Source organism: Crinia signifera, chromosome 6, assembly GCF_055691185.1.
Source record: "Crinia signifera chromosome 6, ASM5569118v1, whole genome shotgun sequence".
In the NCBI taxonomy this organism is placed as follows: Eukaryota; Metazoa; Chordata; class Amphibia; order Anura; family Myobatrachidae; genus Crinia; species Crinia signifera.
Genome location: NC_139222.1, coordinates 240510919 through 240530701, shown reverse-complemented (window position 1 = coordinate 240530701; position 19783 = coordinate 240510919). Strand labels below are relative to the sequence as shown.

At 42.7% G+C, this 19783-nt stretch overlaps 1 protein-coding gene across 5 annotated transcripts in view; it reads left to right on the top strand.

Moving 5' to 3' along the window:
• The window catches only part of FGFR2 (fibroblast growth factor receptor 2), an 82521-nt gene that overhangs the window by 48793 nt on the left and 13945 nt on the right, over window positions 1-19783 (top strand). For 2 of the 5 annotated variants that reach the window (XM_083149175.1, XM_083149173.1), the window contains exons 7-9: window positions 10003-10193; window positions 13413-13560; window positions 18202-18408. In XM_083149175.1, coding sequence (XP_083005301.1) covers window positions 10003-10193; window positions 13413-13560; window positions 18202-18408 — 546 coding nt within the window. Of the gene's footprint in view, window positions 1-10002; window positions 10194-13412; window positions 13561-14652; window positions 14798-18201; window positions 18409-19783 lie in introns of all 5 variants that reach the window. The other 3 variants (XM_083149176.1, XM_083149177.1, XM_083149174.1) reach the window with 3 other exon arrangements.

The following is a 19783-nucleotide window of genomic DNA, read 5'->3' as shown; positions in this document are numbered from 1 at the left end:
ACAACGACAAATTCTATAATGATAACTTGTACTTAATTTCTATATTGTTTGACAAATTTTGTTTAGAAGAAAGAGAAATTTGTTAAATCCAGTGAATTTCACTAACACGGTGTTACGATGGATCTTTTGTGTCCCAATCCTACACTGCTTATTATGCAGATAAAGGGGGAGATTCTCTAAGAATCTCCGCCGCCCATCGCATTTATAATTATCGCATATGTTGTAACATATGCGATTATTAAGGCAAAGGACAGCTCTTGCGTTAAGAGCTGTCCTTTGCGGTGAGAGTCGCCGGGTCCCAGCAGGTCCCGGCGGTTCCCCCCTCCCTCACACACCCGGCGCTGCTGCTGCTGCGCCGGGCTCTCCTCCTCCCTGCACCCGGAAGAGGATCAGTGCAGGGAGGAGGTCACAGGTCTCCTTCACCGCAACCCGATGCTAGCCGCATATGTTAGTACATATGTGGCAGCATCGCGGCGGCTGCCAGACGAAGGGCGGCGATGTATATTAATACATCCTGCCCATAGTGGGGAAAAGAAGGTGAAATTCCCAAATAAGAGTCTAGAAGAACGAGTAAGTCGTACACTAACTCTCTAAGCTCCTGTATTAGTAGACGGGAAAATAGAACCTGCAGAATATCCAAAATAATTAGGAGACTGAGAACCGTTATCCATCTGCTTGCAATAATTTGGAAATGTAACAAACTGGGTCGCTGATTGCTTTCAAAGACTGACCGAGTAATATAAAAGACAAATGGCTTCTTGTCAAGCCATAATAAAACACAATAACCTGGGATGCCGATTCAGGGTAGGAGGGCAGTCACGCGTCTCTCTGCAGCATCTCGGTGCCATGAATGGAAATCTGTGCCCATCCAAAGTGGGCCATCATCCTGGAATATAGAACAAATCGGTGATGTCAGAATACTTAATGACCACTTTAATCTATGACTTCCAAACTTCAAACCTGACAAACTTTCACAGAGGGCGGCCAGGAGCCGAGGAGGAAAATTCCAAACAAGTCTCCAGGAATCGGCCCCTTTTCCTGCCAACCTGGGCCCAATAGTGCCATGTCTTACACAGTAAATGAGGTTATAGCAGTAAAGCGCTCACATTTCCACAAAGGATTGCTTTGTATGTGGCTATATATCCCTTTTGGTGTTCCTCTGTACCATTTTCAGGTATAGATTTCGCCCAGTTTCATATGTTTGTCCGCTACAGACTCTGTGTTTTGCCATATTTTTGCATTTGATAAACTACACGTTCCACCTACCACATAATGATGTCCTTATGCATCTTTGACGGTGTGATTCTAGTCTTTTCCCACTTATTTGCAAATGTCACCAGGATGAAGTAATCCCACTCAGATTATGGAGATATAATGGTTAGCGGAATATGATGCCAGTAAAGCTGGTGGCTGCTGTTTTTTTTTTTCTTAGTTCGTGCTTTATGGCTTAAGATGCCCATACATGTACCATATACTGTTGCGATCCCCTGATGGTCATGTTGGGGGATCGGGGATATTTAAACTGTTTTTATAATCACAATACCGGATCCTGGCACAGATTGCAGAATCTGCCATTTTTTTAATATGCCCTATTTCCCTCGCTCTTCCAGCGAATCGGCATCATCGATGCCCACCGATTGGCGTATCCTGTCGGAAGATCAGTGCTTTCAGTGGATCGGATGATCACACCCACTGATGTATGGGCATCTTAAGTAGACGAGATTGCTGATATACTATTTTCTTAGCTGAACAGCAAAAATACATTCCTGGTTTCATTAAAGGTTCCAAACCCATCTGTGATCAGTATTTATTTTTAAACTGCCAGGCTCTGTATTCCACCATAACATTTTGGGACCTTCTTGTCTGCTACCAGAGCTGCTGTGATGCCTAGTTCAGTTCTAAGAACAAAGAATCCGCTTCAGGATTACCGATCACTTTTCCATAGAACCCAGTTTGCACTGATAGTGTTCTGGTTCGAGCAGCTTGATACAGTACAGTAGCTTTACCTTCTACCTGCAAGAGTGTCACCACCTGGCACGGAAGAAGACAATCCTGATATAATATAAAAAAATATAACTAAGTCATGGACTTTATTTATGACAGACTTTACTACTTATATATCACCGGGTCGATGCTCCCCAAGGTTTTGGAGATGTTGTCCATGCTCTTGACCATTTAGTGCTTGTGCGGGCCTCTATATCCTTCACTCAGACACACTTGGTGAGGTGTGTAGATATCCGAGGCAGTGAAACCGCTCCGCATGCCGTATAACATAGAAATGCACTTTGTGTAAGGCCAGCTGTGAGGAGAGCCTGTTACCTGGCAGTGCTAACAATGGGAAAGCTCACCTAAACCACCGACCCTCTCCCTTGCATTCCTAGATTTTGCCATGTGGAAGCAAACACAGATGGACACTGTTAACCACCTAATCCAGAAGCAGATTCTCCTCTACCACATGCAAGCAAAACCAGTTCATTTTCAATGATATTTACGGTCATGCTGCTTGCGTCATGCAACCATGAACTAATTAGCCTCCCTAAACTCTGATATTACTACTAAAGCTGTCACACACGTACCTGGCCAAGATCCTAATCTCTGTGCAAGCTACCGCCCAATCTCGTTATTCAACATAGACCTAAAGCTCTTTGCAAAGATTGTGGAAACCAGGTGAAAAACACTCTCTAATGCATCTGTGGGCATCAATCCTCGGGTAACTCTGTAGTCCTTGTAGTGCCCCCAAGATGGCCGCCTGCTCTTGTAGTATGGTTTCCTTTACTGCACTTTCTTTGAGTCCTTTGAGTTCAATGACATCTGGTACGCAGAAAAGACAGTCACGCAGCTGAAAATAAGGGGGCATGACTTTGTGGGAAGGGGGCATGGCCTTGCGGGCCAAACTTTTTCTTCACACCAGGGCAATTTCCAGAATTCCCTGAGATGGCAGGTGACAAGAAAATAATGCAGCATGTACTGTCACAATGCGGCTCTTGGCTCCTTTCACTGTGGAAGAGCTGGCATTCCGCAGCCCCCAGTGACACTGCTGATGCATGTGTTTTCAGCGGACTAGATCTTTCACTGAAATAATTCAGTTAGGTGAATGAGATTCATTGTAAGGCCCAAACAAGTTACATTGGCTTATAAATTCAGTTGTTCGTAGTAGTGGTAGTAATTTAATGTAAGAAGCCATATACTCCAGCTTGAGATGAAAAGTGTTTTTGATAGCTGTGTTTTATACCCTTGATTGGCGTTTTCATTAGCCAGTGATGAGGGCTGTATTAGAACATACAGCCCTGGCATGGCAGAAGCATATGAGCAGAGCCAGTTGGCACAATAATGCACTGTATGATATCGTGCAGCGTGTAATAATGGATCAGCCAGGTGTATGCCTGTGGTTCGCTTGCCAACCTGAAGCTTATGTTAAAGCCTTTCCTGATTTCAATGCAGACAAAGAGATACAGGATACAATCTAAATCCTGCTTTACTACATGATAGCAGGAAGGAAGCGGAGAGTGAAATGCTCAGCAGATTTCTGTGCATTAAGGATGCCCACCTCTACCGGACAGTGTTCCAATAAAAGCAAAAAGTGTACCATTCCGAATACTGTTATTTATATAGCGCTGTTCTCCCAGTAGGACACAAAGGGTCAGATGTATGCCTCAACAAGTGCTAAAGTGGAGGTTGATAAAGATGTATAAAGTACCAGCCAGTCAGCTCCACTGCCATGCTACATGCTGGGAATGGAAAATGACAGTTAAGAGCTGATTGGTTCTTTATCTCTCTTTAAGAACACAAGATACAAACTAAGCTGTACAGAGAAGAGAACTAGTAAGCCCTTGGGTTGTGTTGTTTTAGGAACTAATGAAATGCATGGGTGAACAGGAAAGTCCTGAGTCTGTTTTTGAAGAATTCTACATTGGAGGCCTCTCGAACAGTGCCGGGGAGCGGGTTCCATAGAGTCACAGTTGTCCTGCCCTGACTTGTCTGTTTGGCAGGCAGGGAGAGGTTGTTGTCATTGTTCAGGTATGGTTAGGTTAGATGGGTTGGAAGTCGTGACGTGACGTGCAGATCTCTGGGAGCTGGTGGCATCGTTTTGATCCGTGATTGTTGCCGCTTGTAACATGGTGCCGAGTGCCAGGGAATGTGCCACGTGTACAAGCTAAAGATCTGTGGGCAGTTTAAGCTATTACTAGATGATTTTTACCATTCATATGCTTGCAACTTTTTTAACTTCACAAATTTGCCAGAGTTCTGCAACAAAATATTAAAACATTTGTGACTTTGCTCACGTAGCAATCCCTTACAGACCGATTGGGATGTGATGTGTTTAGCATCCGTGAATGCCTAGCTGATCTGGGTACAGTCTTTTTTGTTTTTTCATGTTTTCGGACTATGGATGACAATTTTGGTCTGTATCCGATCACTTTGTGCTGAGAACACAGCGTTCCGGGCCATGGTGTAAAAGCAGAGTGTGCAGCGTTATTCAGCTCCCATGTGACAACTGCTGGAACTGCGAGCTCAGTGTACACAGATGGGATTGTATATATGGCAGAGTGCTACTTCAATCCATCGGGCACAGAAGGAGGCTGATCCTATTAATTGCTTGGACTACTTATTGCAGCATAATAGATCAGAGAGCTGTTAAGTGCTCCATGAAAGCACGTGATGGCTGTGCTGCCCAGGTCAATTTGTGGCCCTTTCTTTGGTCTTGTCCCAGCTTGGCCTAGTAGTATTTCCCTCGCTGGCCCCCTTTGCCCAATGTGCTTCTAGGGCAAAGGAAATGAAATCCTGCTGCTGAGCTCTGAAACCCTAAGCTCGGCAAGTGAAGGAAAAGCAAGAAAATAAGACTTGTAATAACACTGTGGCTGCTCCCACAGGAGGCAAAGAGAGGGTTGTGGGGGAGCTGTAAGGTTCCAATTATGCTGCAGGGATCATATGCAGAAACCAGGTTTTTTTTTTTTTTTTAAAACAAAGTCCACTTCCTACAAAATGTTTGAAAGGAGAAATGAAAAGGAACATAGATTCCAAGCCAGACTGCACTAGGCAGGACTTGTCGGCAGGGAGGAATTTGGATTGATGACCCCTGAAAGCCATATACAGTATAGAACGGCCAATGGTACTTGGTGGGTGGTGTCTAGCCTTTGACACTGGACCACTGCAGCTTCTTCCGGAATTACAGCTGTACTTCTCCATAGGACTGTAACGGACCCGAAGCATTCTATTGGTTATAGAGAGCGTCCCAAGCCTGCGGGTCTCACACGGACATCCATTTTGGTTTTTGTAAAGTAGCTCTTTACTTTTCCATTTGTATCTATTATTTATCACCAGTTATTTATATAGCGCACACATATTCCTCTGTGCTTTACAGAGAATATTTGAACATTCGCATCAGTCCCTGCCCCAGTGGAGCTTACACTCTATATTCCCTACCACATGTACACAGACGTTCTAGGGTTAATTTTCTGGGAGACAATTAACCCAACAATATATTTTTGGATTTTGGGAGGAAATCGGAGTACCCGGAGGAAACCCACACAAGCACAGGGAGAACATACAAACTCCACACAGTTACATCCCTGGTGGGAATTGGGCCCATGACCTCAGTGCTGTGGGGCAGTATACACCATCTGCGCTGCCCCCTTACAATGGAAATGAGCAATAAGAAGCAAATAATGTGCTGTTATTATAATTAAACTGATTGCTGGAAGTAACCCGTAATTCCTATGTAATCATGTTACTCCAAAGATTTTATTTGAACTTAATTTTTCCACCATTAGAAAAGTCTAAAAATGTCGTCTTTTGAAAGTTTGAAGTTTCATTTGTAGTGATATGATAATCATGACCACAGATACCAGAACACATTAATTTTAATTAGACAAAGGGTTAGAACATGGAATTCAGAAGACCTTTTTATTTCTTGGGTACAATGTTGTGTAATTGTCTGTAATCCATATCCACAACCCGCTGCCAAGTGAATGGGTTTAGTGCTGTAGTATTGGTTTGCTGTGTACTAGAGCAGTCTGTTTTGGCTGTTGGACACAATATAATATATATTGCATTCTTTTTCTAGAATATTGTCTGTTTTAAAGATTTGTCTTGGGTAAACTGCAGTATCGACCTTTCAGACGTTTCAGAAATATATGTTTAATGGGATCCTCCACCAGCCACTATGTATACATCTTAGAGCTTCTTCCATGATGGCTAAATGATGTTGGCATCTTCTAGAGCAGACATGTCCAAACTATGGCCCTCCAGCTGTTGTGAAAGTACAAGTCCCATCATGCCTTGCCATAGTTTTGCTATTAGGGAATGCTGTAACTATGGCAAGGCATGCTGGGATGTGTAGTTACACCACAGCTGGAGGGCCGCAGTTTGGACATGCCTGTTATAGAGAATGTCAGAGGAAGTATTTTCTGTCAGCGTATTTTCTGCTTGTAACGAGTGGGGCGCAGCACATCTTCTGTTAGCAGAGGGTTAATAGAATAGGCCGGCTGAAAGGCTTGTTCAGGAAAGGATGCTTTAATAGCCAAAGATGGGCTAATGGCTTCAGATAGTGTTATAGGAGGTTGTGCAGCTGTCTATCTGCCACCATCCTCATATTATGCTAAGCCTCTCAGTAGACCGGGAAAAGGCCCCAGAGGGTTGTTTAACTTACCCTTCAAGCATTTCCTTTAACACCCCCCCCCCCCCTTCTGCTAAAGATGCATTGTCTGCACATTGCAGCTGTAGGCCTTTCTCCCCCCTTTCTTCTATATCCTAACAATCACTGTTATCTGAATGCCCATCACCTACATCCCATAGTGCCAACCGTTCACTGATTTGATTCATGAAAATGCAGATTATAAGTTTGCTAGGAATCTGTGACATAGCTGAGACAATGTGAAAGTGACCAATCAGTTTGCAAGGAACAAGTAAGAGCCCCAGTGATGGCCAGGTTACCTAGGCGACAGGCGAGCTGCATTCTCCTAAATAGTTGTTGAGACCAGAAACCATGGTGCATAAGAGAAGGGTACTACAGTGCGAAGACCATTTCCTGTGTGACACTTACTTTCCAACTATAGTCATTATTCAATTTGTAAGAACTGTGCTGAATGCCGTGTTTTATGATACAAATGATATTTGGCTCGTTATAGTAACTCACTTTTTAAAATGTATATTTCCTGTAAGAATATGGCAAGCTGTTGCTGTCACTTTCTATGCCATTTTATTTTAACCATACATGCTCCTCAATAGTTCAACAACATATGTGCTTGGTCACTGTCCACTTACATGAAATAAAAGTATAGCCTGTGTCAGCTGCACTCGCTGCTTGGACCGGTACTCAACAACTGTCTGACACCTATAGAAATAAATAGATCTGTGACATATACGATCTTATACTATGGTCTTCTTTTGGTAAAAGGTGGCAACCATTGGTGGCAAAGAGGCTGTATTTGCAGTCTACCATAGAAGCTTGAGTTTGATACTTTGGGCCAGATGTATCAAGCTTTATAAGTGATAAAATGGAGAGTGATAAACAACTAGCCAATCGGATCCTACCATCCATTTTTCAAATCTAGCCTTTAGCATGACAGGTAGGAGCTGATTGGCTGGTTGTTTATCACTCTCCATTTTACCACTTTTTGAAGCTTGATACATCTGGCCCTTCATGCTACCGTGAAAATGTAACCCACACCAGCCACCGTAGTAGTCATCACTAGAATTATACTAGGGGACGTATTGTTATCACTTGTTATTAACAACAAACAGTGTTCCAACCAATCGGTGTCTTCTCAATTTTAAACAACCTGACAGGATCTGCTTGGATGGAGCACCATTTATCATTTGTAACCAGTGCTTATAAGAATATCACTTTTTGTTAACTCAGCCCCTGGCTTACAAGAGATCTGACAGAAAGTCTTCCCTTCCCCATACATATGACTCCCATGGAGCTTTCTACCGATCAATTCTGAGTCAGTCTTATCTGCGAATGCGCTGTATGCATCAACTCACCGTTTGATCCACGAGACTCAAAATCAGCCCATTGCGCAGTTTCCCAAACACTGCCATTATAGCCCAGATTTTAAAAATATCCATGCTTGAGCACAGGTGACTTATTACCTCAATCAATGTAATTTAACCATATGGACCCAAGCAAGGATAGCCTTAAATTCTACAATCCTAAAAAAGTTTAGGTATGTAGATTTTTGCAAGCAACCTCACACAAAATCAAATAGGATAAATGTACCTCAGACCACAAATCGGGTTCCTGTGCCTAGCACAGCCCATGTGAGCGCAGAGTGAGCATTTTAAGATTCCTATGCATTTTTCCCCCTTTCTTTTACCCTTTTACTCTATTTAATAACACGCTGCAAGTAAAACAAGGTTGGTGCTTGTGCAGAGGCTGCCAGCATTACGTCAGTGTACCAATTCCCCGCAGAGTGCCAGGGAGAGCAACCTGCATGAAAGCCGCCTTTGTTCCAAGGAGGTGTGCTGGCTTTATACGAGGCTGCTCTGTGGATGTCTGTTTGTGAAACAATTTATTGGAACACGGTATGTGTGTGTATATGGAAGGCGCTCCCTGAGACTGGATACTCTGCTCCTTAACACCTTCAGTGCCAGGGAAGTGTACAAAGTAGTTTTAATGATCATTTTCCTATAGAAATTGGTTTCTGGGTCCGTTCGGAGATGAAAAAAAATGTTTGTGGCATCCTGGTCATTGTAGTCCAATAGAAAGAAGAAGGTTTTCTGTTTACCAACACAGTTACCCAGAAAGAATTGTTTCATATTTAAATATTTTGGAAGTTTTAAATGAATAAGCGGAGAACGAGTGTAAGCTATTGTGTGCCCAGAAATCCTCTGATTGAAAAAAAAAACCGGGTTCTTTAGCAGTTGTGTTACCGTAATGAACCAAGATACCATTTAAGCCAGGCATGTCCAACCTTGGCCCTCCAGCTGTTGTGAAACTACACCTCCCATCATGCCTTGCCACAGTTTTGCTATTAGGGAATGCTAAAACTATGGCAAGGCATGCTGGGATGTGTAGTTTCACAACAACTGGAGGGCCAAGGTTGGACATGACTGATTTAAGCAAAGGTTGGTTATCGGATGAGTTTGGCAAGAGACTGTAGGAGACTTGGCAACGCCTGGCATACTATAAATGCCCCATTTTTCTGTCTGCAAGTATTATTTATTAGTGTATGTCATGTCTGCAAATTAATAACAAACTGGTTTAACCCATTCTGGAATCATTCGCTGGCTTTGTGGATTATAGAACCGTACAGGTTAAATGGAACACTCCCAGTCACAGGTGACAAACAACTCTTGGCACTCAGGCACTGGGTATGTGGGCAGGGACTTCATGCCCGCTGCTACTTCTGTGGCCTGTGAAAACTACCATGTTTTCCTTTTGTCCTCCTCCCGGCAGTATCTTTTGAAGCTGGAGTTCTTTCCCTCCTCCCCCCCCCCCATTACTTACAAATACGCATCTCCCTCCCTTTTAGCTTGGCACTGATTTTGCTACAGGGACCAATGCCAGGAACTTAACAGGGTTACAGACTCGAGTTACTCTCCCCCCTCCCACCAGCCCCTGCTTCCATGGCATTTGCACCCTTGTACATTTATTTTCTAACATGTAGAACTTTTGAATAGTTATAGTAGGAGTGTGAACGAGTGATCGTTAATCAATTTCCTTCATAGTAATAATAAACTGTTTCATGGTGATTAATTTTTTTTTTTTTTTTTACGCTTTGATACAATGTGTTACAGACATTTATCCAAACGGTAAACATTACATTACATTCAAAGATTAATGGTCGTATAGCAATGTATGGCAGAACAACACAAGGACAGTTAATATATTGGGTGTTTTGTGCCAAATTGTCCATGTACTTTTCTGATTTATCATAGGGTGTTCTGTACGTAATACAAGCAAGTCTTCTGATTGGCCGTTGTCTGGTCTACGTACAGATTATAATTTTTTTTTTTTTTTTAGTAATAATTCTGTGGATCTTTACTCTCTCCCAACAGAGCGCTCCTCTCACAGACCCATATTGCAGGCTGGTCTTCCTGCCAATACCACCGCGGTCGTAGGAGGGCATGCTGAATTTGTTTGCAAAGTATATAGTGATGCCCAGCCCCACATTCGCTGGGTGCGATATATAGAGCAGAACGGGAGCCGATACGGAGTTGACGGGATGCCATACGTGAAGGTTTTGAAGGTAAGGATTAATATGTTGTCATTACGTTCTGTATTCGTTTAATTTATGATGGCTTTCCAGTCCATTTATGTTGTTTCTGTGTGGATAAGCCGTTGCTGCCTTTCAATGAAGATGTGTTTAAGGACACTGATTTCAGTAATTTATTGTTTCCCAATTGGCAACATTCCGGCATTTGGGCCAAACATGAATTTATAGGGGGGGGGGGGGGGGGGGGGGTATACTCAATGCAGGGTCACGACTGTCGGGATGGCCGGACAGCCGTGACCCTGTCCCGTTCTCGACTGGCTCGACACTGATTTGAATCCCGCCTGCCGAGCGCCGAGAAGGGGGTGTGGCCAGGAGGAGCGGCTGGAATTGGTGAAGCTGCTTGTAAAGGCGGGCACGTTCTACCGAGATCCCTGTTCAATGCTGTCGGGGGAGACAGCAATGAATAGGGCCCGCCGCTATTTCCCCCATCGGGAAAAGTGGCGGGAGATTTGAATACCCCCCTAAATAATGATGTCTTTTCAGGTTCTGGTCACACTTGTGGGACCAAACTAGCCATCAATCTGGCTACTATCCACACATGCAATGAGCCTTTATTTCTGTATTGTAGATGTGTGCACAAATTACATATATCCTCTTTAATGAGTGTGTGCTGTGATCTGGATGCACTCATGCGCAATACTGGATTTAAAAAAGAATATGGTCAATATATGTAAAACTACAGTGAATAACGTCTGTAAAGGAGGAGTTTTGTCATCACTTATCATTTAAGAGTTTTGATGTCACCACCACAGTGCTGAATAGGAAACCCTTGTGTAATAAGGAATCATGCACACCTGCTGTAAATTATTATTGATATTGGAAATATAATCTGTATCGGGTGAGCTGAGTAAAAGCACTGTGCCTACAGACTTTAGGGGAGATTTATCAAAGCTTGTCTGGAGATACCGTAACCACCAATATTCTCATTTTTCAGGTTTTTACAGATAGATTAGTTGATGTTTTAGCTCTCTCCAAGGACCAGATGTATCGAGCTTCAAAAAGTGATACAATGGAGAGTGATAAAAAGCCAGCCAATCAGCTCCTACCTGCCATGTTACAGACTGGAGCTGACTGGCTGGTTGTTTATCACTCTCCACTTTATCACTTTTTGAAGCTTGATAGATCTGGCCCTTAGTCTTGACCTACCCCTTTGTTGGTTTTATATGGTGGCCAAATCCATCTGAAATTGCAATATTAATGAAAAAATCACTAGTGAATCCCATGTGGTCTATACATTTTTTTGAAAAAAAAAAAAGAATATATATATATATATATATATAATTTAAGTTGCTGCTATTTTATCATATAATTGCCTATATTTAATGGATCATTGAAAAGAAGATTAGAAGATTGTACTTTTACAATAGACACGGGTCCTACAATTGGACATCTCCAACCTACTATGGTATTATATTTCCTGTAGTGATCATGCTCTGTTATGTACCACACCATAAGATGTACAGATGTGTCCATATACACCTCTCCTCAAATCGTGATATATAGCCACGTTTGGCGTGCCACAGGTTTTCCTAGATTGCTGCGACGTGACTTTTTTTTTCTTTAAAATATGCATCTTGATCTGAGAATTTTATACCATTTTTTTTGGCGACAGAAATGCCAATTCTAAATACTTAGTACGCTATTAGCGGACGGAGACACAAAATTCAGGAAAAACTGCCTAATTTAGGTACAAGAGCGAAAGACAGAGGTCTGGCTAAAAGGCTGATTCATAGGTGGATGCCGTTTTTTATTTTATTTTATGTGGATGGCCGATGTTTTGTCTACTGCGCAGTGTGGATATAGACACCCGGTGATTGACAGGAATAGTTACGTGAAGTGGTGAATAAAACGCAGGCATGTCACAACCAGTCTGGGATTGTGTTGCCTCTAGCGGCTGGGTACTTGTTTCCTAAAAAACTGCGTCCATCGCATGCAACCAAATCACATGCGATGCGATCGACGCGATTTTTACATTGGAACCAATGTAAAATGGTCCCTGAGACCCAATCTTACATTGGGTCCAATGTTAAATGCCCTCCAGACCCCAATTTTCATTGTATACCCACCCTGATGGGTCAAATGGCCCCCCATTGTTAACGCCACCCCACGATGAACGCCAACCCGAAGCGTGGCGAGCGCAGCATTACGCGTCCTCCGACCTTTTCATACCCCCACTATCCACATCGGTGTGGAGTTGATTTTATATAGTGTGGCGAGCCACCGACCCCAAAGCGTCATGAGCGGCCACGCATTACTTCACAGGTATTACGCGTCCCCTGCGCTCGCCACACTATATAAAATCAACTCCACGCCGACGTGGATAGTGGGGGTATGAAAAGGTCGGAGGACGCGTACCGCTGCGCTCGCCACGCTTCGGGTTGGCGTTCATCGTGGGGTGGCGTTAACAATGGGGTCTATTTCACATACAAATTACCCATCAGGGTGGGTATACAATCAAAAATCGGGTCTATTGGACCATTTAACATTGTTCCCTATGTAAAATCCGGTCCATCGCATCGGTCGCATTGTATGCCATTATAATGGCATACAATGGACCCGATTTTACATAGGAATTTAACATTGAATACAATGCATTCAATGTTAAATCGCGTCGGTCGCATTGCATGCCATTATAATGGCATGCGATGGACCCGATTTTCTAATTATCGGGGAAAAGGCTAAAAATAGCCAAAAATCGCGTCGGTCGTGTCCATCGCATACCTTAACTTAAGGTATGCGATGACCCACGATGGGCGCAGTGCTAGGAAACAAGTACCGCGGCTGCATCTTCGGACGCAGTGGTTCTGGCCCCACGTCTCAGTTGTGACAGATTTCTGAGCAATCCTAGGGTTGTACACAAACAGCAGATCTGAGAAGCGGGCGGTGGTTGGCTCAATACTAGCTACAGCACAGCTCCTGCGACATTTCCATAACTTCTCAGATTTGCTGCACATGAAGCAATAGCAGTGAAGCGAAGTTTGTCCTCCTCTGAATCTGACCCTAAGATGCACAACTGAGGAAAAAGTATGTGAATCACTGAATTAGGTGGTGTTCCTTGTTGCACCGGGTGTCTCTCAATGTATGGCACAATAAGGATAGGCTTATGTGGACACATCTTTAGAGAGAGCCATGCACCTTAGACAGCAGTGACAGCTCTATGTTTTTCTTCCTGTGTCGCCTGCCTGTTTTTAGCACTCGGGAATAAACAGTTCCAGTGCTGAGGTGCTGAATCTGCACAATGTGACAGAAGCAGATGCCGGCGAATATATTTGTACGGTCTCCAATTATATTGGACAGGCTAACAAGTCAGCCTGGCTCACGGTGGTGAAACAAGAACAAGGTAACGTCTCCTACCGCCGCACACAGGCTGCAAATGTGCTCTTTGTGCTTCTGGCGAAGGTGGCGTTGACAAACAATCTGGAGATGGTGTTTTGCCGCACTTTAAGCGGCCATGGAAAAAATACCCACAGGGTTACAGGATTTCACTGACAGACACTCCCTCCTCTTTTATATATCTTCCTATACTGTTTCCCCTTATTATTATTTTACACTTTCTATTTTCTATTCTTCAGCTAAGCCACTTTTCTCCCTTATTTACTTTTTTCTTTTTACTACTTTCCCCCGTCACCTGCACACATTTGGGGCAGACATTACGCTGACTGAGCCAATACTCCGGAGAACACCATATTCCGTTTACTAGGAATACAGTGGCGGTCTTCAGGTTCCATTCCCATTAATGCCTGAATAAGGCCTGGCCAAGCTGTGGCTCTCCAGCTTTTCTAAAACTACACATCCCAGCATACCCTTCTACAGTTTTAACATTCCCTAATTGCAAAACTGTGGCAGGGCATGCTGGGACTTCTAGTCTCACAACAGCTGGAAAGCCATATGTTGGCCAGGCCTGGCCTTCATCGTGTCTGCTTTTACTTTGTGTAGGAATGTGTTTTCCTTGGGGAACTTTGTCCCTGATGCTACTTATCAGAACATCCACTTTATCCAGAACATTGAAGGGATAGAGGAATAAGCGTTTGTTTCTGGATTATACCCAATCAGCACTTTGGTATAATTTAGGAATGAATTGATTAATCCTATTGGATAAGTGTGAAATGACCAATCTTTTTCTTTCTTTGTACCAAGAGCTGAAATCCTTCCTTGTGGGTGTCATTTTTCCATGTTCTGTGATTGCATGTAATCAGTGGTGGTTATTCCTGGTGAAGGGACATGTGCACTCATCTGCACGCTATGTAATCAGAATGTTTTTTTCCTTGGTGACTCTTTGGTGTATTGGGTCTTATGGAGAAGGTGTGTGTGGAATGCAACGGAGATCCCCGGAGGTCCATGGTTCGAGACATCTCCTGAGCACCTCTCCACACGCGTCCTCCTCTCATTGGACATTGCTTTTCTTCTCTTTATTGCCATCCTTCTCTTCCAGGCTGCCGGTGTTAACATTACAGATGAAGAGATAGAAGTCTTATATGTCAGGAATGTATCTTTTGAGGATGCTGGGGAATATACTTGTATAGCTGGAAATTCCATTGGTATTTCTCAACATTCTGCCTGGTTGACGGTTCTGCCAGGTATTATGATCCTGCCTTGGGTTTCTGTCCTTCCCTCGTTCTCCTGTTGCCAGGGGTAAACCACGACTACTCTGCTCCTGTGTAGAGAGATTCCTGCTATGCTTCTACACTTTTTAGAAACCATATATAGTAGCCAATTGCAAGTGAACGTGTTGCCAGTTACATTTCATTTGCCTATTGTGAAAAACAAAATCGTTCAATTTAACATTTCAGTAGAACATTTAACTTCTAGTGGTTTGGAGCAGGGTAAGGGTTTACCTCAGGGTTACCTCCGTTTCCGAGTTCTCTGATTGCACGGCATGCTTTCTTCATGCAATCAGGGGAAGATGTTTTTTCCTGCATGTTTTAACCCCTTTCATTCCGCTCAAAGAAAGGGTTTAAATCATAGTCAAGACAGAACATCTCTGGTGTGTGGGTATCCTCAGTTCTCCTCCTTGTTCCCTATGGACTTTTCAATCTGTTTTTTTTTTCCCTTTTTCTTTTCCTGCTGTAATAATGCTTTGCGGGACAGACAGCTACTTGCCATAGTAAGGTAATGTCACTCCTAATGACTGTAGCCACCTGCTGTGCAGTGACTACAGAAGTGTTGTATGCATGTAGGTATGTATGTGAAGCATGGGCGATGTATCTCATTAATATGGATTTATATATTTATGGGTTACACTTAGAGGGTGAAGATTTATCATTTTAGCAATATAGATAATTTTGCAATCTAATTTTATTCCACATCTATATACAAACAACAACTGCGCTTGTTTGCATCACAACTTTGTAGAAGCCTTTCATTGGTACACCATGTGATTGTTTACACTCTTTGCCCAAACCTGGTACCAGGAAGCACATTTAGATACTTCTCATCAATATGTTTTTGTACTGGTCTCTGATCATGTCATTGTGGCTGGGAGTCCTTCCTCTGCCTTGCCTGCTATTGGGCATTGTTACTTGCCAGAAGCGGCAATGCATGATGGCGGTGTTTATGTACTAAAGAGCCACTGCTCATCTCTTCATTCCTGTAAGGAGAGGTCAGGTGTTTCTGCTGTGCCTGCCGCCCCCCTGGTCTACAAAGGTAATATAAGATAGGCTGGAAATGATACTGTGCATGTCATCCTCCTGGTTAGCAAAGGTAATAAAGTAAAGCCCCAAAATGGAAAATGTGATGATCGTAGTAAACCGTGACAACCGTGTGTGTGTGTATCATTGAGGAATCTGCATAAACCGTAACATACGCTTTCTAATACCGCCCCGGAACTCCTGCAAAAATAGCCAATGGGGAGTCCAGGGGTGGTCTTATTGCTGACAACTTTGTGTGTGACTTTTTTTTCATAAAAATGCATCTCATTCATGAAAAGATGCAAATATGATGCACAAGCAGCTTAAACTGATTAAAATGATGTGCAGCATTACTGTATTGTGTGCGGCCGCGGATGTATCTGCATACTAATTGGTACGTTAGTGTTTTCCTGGAAACCACTGTAAGGTAGCATTCCTGGAAAATTACTAAAACTAATTTAGCATTTTGTATGCAGAATATAGGCATGCCACATAACAACATTTTATTCAGCATAAGCTACCAGTGTGTTTTTTTCTTTTTATGCACCGTTTTGTGACTAAGATGCAGTTAAAGGGAAAGTCACACCACTAGAAGTGTTGTTTAATGTGCAAGAAGGCTAGATGTATGTGGGCGCATCTGTTAGAAAAGTGTAAACCACAGTGCTTCGCTAAAACTCTAAGGGGCACATTAAATTGTGGTATTGGCCAAACTCTTTTTCACCCCCTCCCAGTCATGGTGACCCACCCCTCCCTCTGTGCGCAGCACCCCCACCCCGCTGATTTATATTCCCTACCCATTGGATAAACTACTGCAGCTCTTCCGGTCTTTATGGCTCCTTCTCCTGTGATCCCAGTGCTGTAAAGTCACCTGCTGCTATGCAGCGCCACTTTACTGTACCGGGGTCACAGGGCAGCAGGAAGCCCCGGACACTGGTATTCTTTAAAATAAATAAAAAATGTTTACACAGTGATCAGCCCGTGTTGACATACAGCTGATCACCCTCGCCCGGTTCCCGCACAGCTTTTTCTGCCTAGCTTTTTTTTTTTTTTTAGAACATTTGCCCAGATCGCCTTTCCCATTATAGGTATGGGAAATGCGATCTGCTTTCTAAAAAAAAGGGAATTAAAGGTTTTTTTCACAAAAACTGTTCCAAAAGCCCTTTAATACATTCAGGTGACACTAAAATAATATGAGAAAGGTGTGAAAACAACACGTTTCACATTATTTTAGCAACAATAATGTTAATAAATGGGCCTCTAATACTGCTTTCACATTGCAGAAATGGGTAATGACACGGTATTCTTAAATGGGACTTTAAAACGGGTCTGAGCCTTGAGACCTTTCACATTGCAGGGGAAAACCGTTTTAAAAATCATTTAATACCATTCAAAATTCAACCCGTTTAACCCCCAAGGGACACGTTTCAAGCCATTGAAATAGAGCCATTCACACTGCCTAAAAAACGGCTTTAAAACGTGCTTTTTAACCGTGTTGAAATACCGGTTAACTTTAACCGGTAAATCAACTCTGGCACTTTCACATTGCAGCCTTAAACGTTTTAAAATGGGAAAAAAACGGCAATATACCGTTTTAAAAGTTCAATGTTAAAGGGGTATAAGTGAAGCCTATTACACTTATTGCTATAGTAAACTAAAATAAATTTTAGGTACGCTGCAATATAATAATGATTGTAGAGGTTAACCACATATAGAAGTAAGTAACTTTAATAAAATATTATGTTTTGAAACCTGTATCTGTCACCATGAGCTTGATGCACCAAGCGGTGAAAAAAGTGACCAGTGGAGAGGTTGCTACAAATCTGATTTGAGGAAGCCTTTATTATGAAATGATTGGTAGAAGCTGATTGGTTACTATAAACAACTTCACTGATCCACTGCTTCTCTCTTTTTTTTTTTTTTACTGCTTGCTCTATCAACCCCTCTGCACTTGTTTAACCTTAACAATTTTTTGGCCCAAAATCCACTTGGAACTCAGCAGTTTATTTATTAGCCCAGTCCCATGGCTGCTCCATTATTGTACCAAGATAATATAATCTGTAATGGCAGAAGCCAGCTATTAAACGCGTATAATTGTGTGTCACTAGGCTACACTCTGAAAATTACACTCTGTAGGACAGTTGGAGGAATACACTTAAATCACTTTCAAGTATATTTGGTGTGTGTGTGTGTATGTAGTGTGTGTATGTAGTGTGTGTGTGTGTGTGTGTGTGGAGTACAGCTGTCAATATTTTAGAGTCCTGTTTATATTACATACATAACCTGAATGCTACCATGGATGCCCCCACTTTTTTGCATGAACCATAACCCTGTTCTGCACTGTTGATCATTTTCAGGTACAGAGGCCCCCGTGGAGGAAAATAATTTGCCTTACTACACCGAAATTGGTATCTACATTGGCGGAGCCTTTATTATATTGTGTTTTATCGCTGTCTGCGTCGTCTGCCATATCTTCAATGGAGCAAAGAAGAAGAAAGCACTGATAGGACCACCTGTAGTCCACAAGCTCAGCAAGAGAATTCCACTACACCGCCAGGTAACAGAAAGTAGATAAAGAGTTCCAAAAACTTTATGCGCCGACCAACAGCCGCCATGTGCAGTAAGGTTTCAGAGCCGTACTTCAGTGTAAGAGTAGCCCATCTAGATAAATGACCGTTTGAGTTGAGGTATTAAATTAGAAGAAAGCTATCCTTTTAAGTGAAGAAAATAAGGTTACAAACCATATACCTGGAGTAATCGAGGTGTTTGTTTAAAAATATATTGAGTTCTTTGTTTGTACCATCCCTTTGCTGGGAATCACCTCCTTTTTTAAACTGCAGAGGCAGTCAGAAACGGCAGCCTATCACAAGTCTTGTAAGAGGCTGGTGGTTATGGTAGAAAGCAGTGGTGGCTCCAGAGGTAGGGTGGCAGCACAGTCCAAAATTCAAACAGGTGCAACACCAACTGCCAGGGAGTCAGCTTTGAATGGCAGTTAGTAGCAGTTGGTGAGGCTCTCCTATCTGAGTTGTAAACTGCACTGCAGCCGCACCTCTGGAGCCACCACTGGTAGAAAGGGTCAAACCCCAAATGGTCAAAGTGGACAAGTTTGACATCGACAAAAGGTCAGAGTGGAAGTGGTTGACACATGAAAAGTCGATATTTTGTTAATGGGGTTTATTTTATTTTTTTGTGTCAGTTTGTAGATTTTAACACATGGACCTCAAATGTTTGCACATTTTGTGCTCCTAGCATGGCTCACTTACTCACCTTTCTTTGGGCATTTTACTGTTCCCTATCACAGTCCACATGGAACAGTAAAAAAAAAAAAGCACAAAATGTAAAACACTCATGTAGACCTTTTCAAGTATCGACCATTGGTCAACCTACTGACTGTCAACCTATGGACCGGATACTGAAACTGGTATATTTCCATACAGGAGCATGACTTGGGATGGTCCATATAGTTTGGAATTGTTTTGAGACACTCACTGGTGGCTTTGAGTACAAAGACACTGATCGACCGATTCTATAAAATGTTGAGCATCCCTTTGGTTGTGCTGCATGACCTCGGGAATTATGACTGTTATTGGGGCATCTCCTATGTATAGGCGATGGCTCCAGCGTCTTGTTTTTTGTTTTCACCGCCACTCCCTATAACCTCCCCAAACCGTTCTATGATTGTTGATCACTTTGGTTTTAAATCCTCTCTGCGGCCACTATTGCAAGACTTACAGGCATTCACAGTCAGCTGATAATCGCTTAACTGGAAAAAAAAATTATTTGTGTTTGCATCTTTTTCCGAATCAGGCCCAAAGTTTTTTTGTTTTTTTTAATCTTTTTGTGTTTCTTGGGTTAAATAGGGGGGAAAAAAGATCAGTTATTGTACATTTAATGTGAATATTTGCCCTTGTGGAACGTGTGTGCCATTACTGTGGTTCC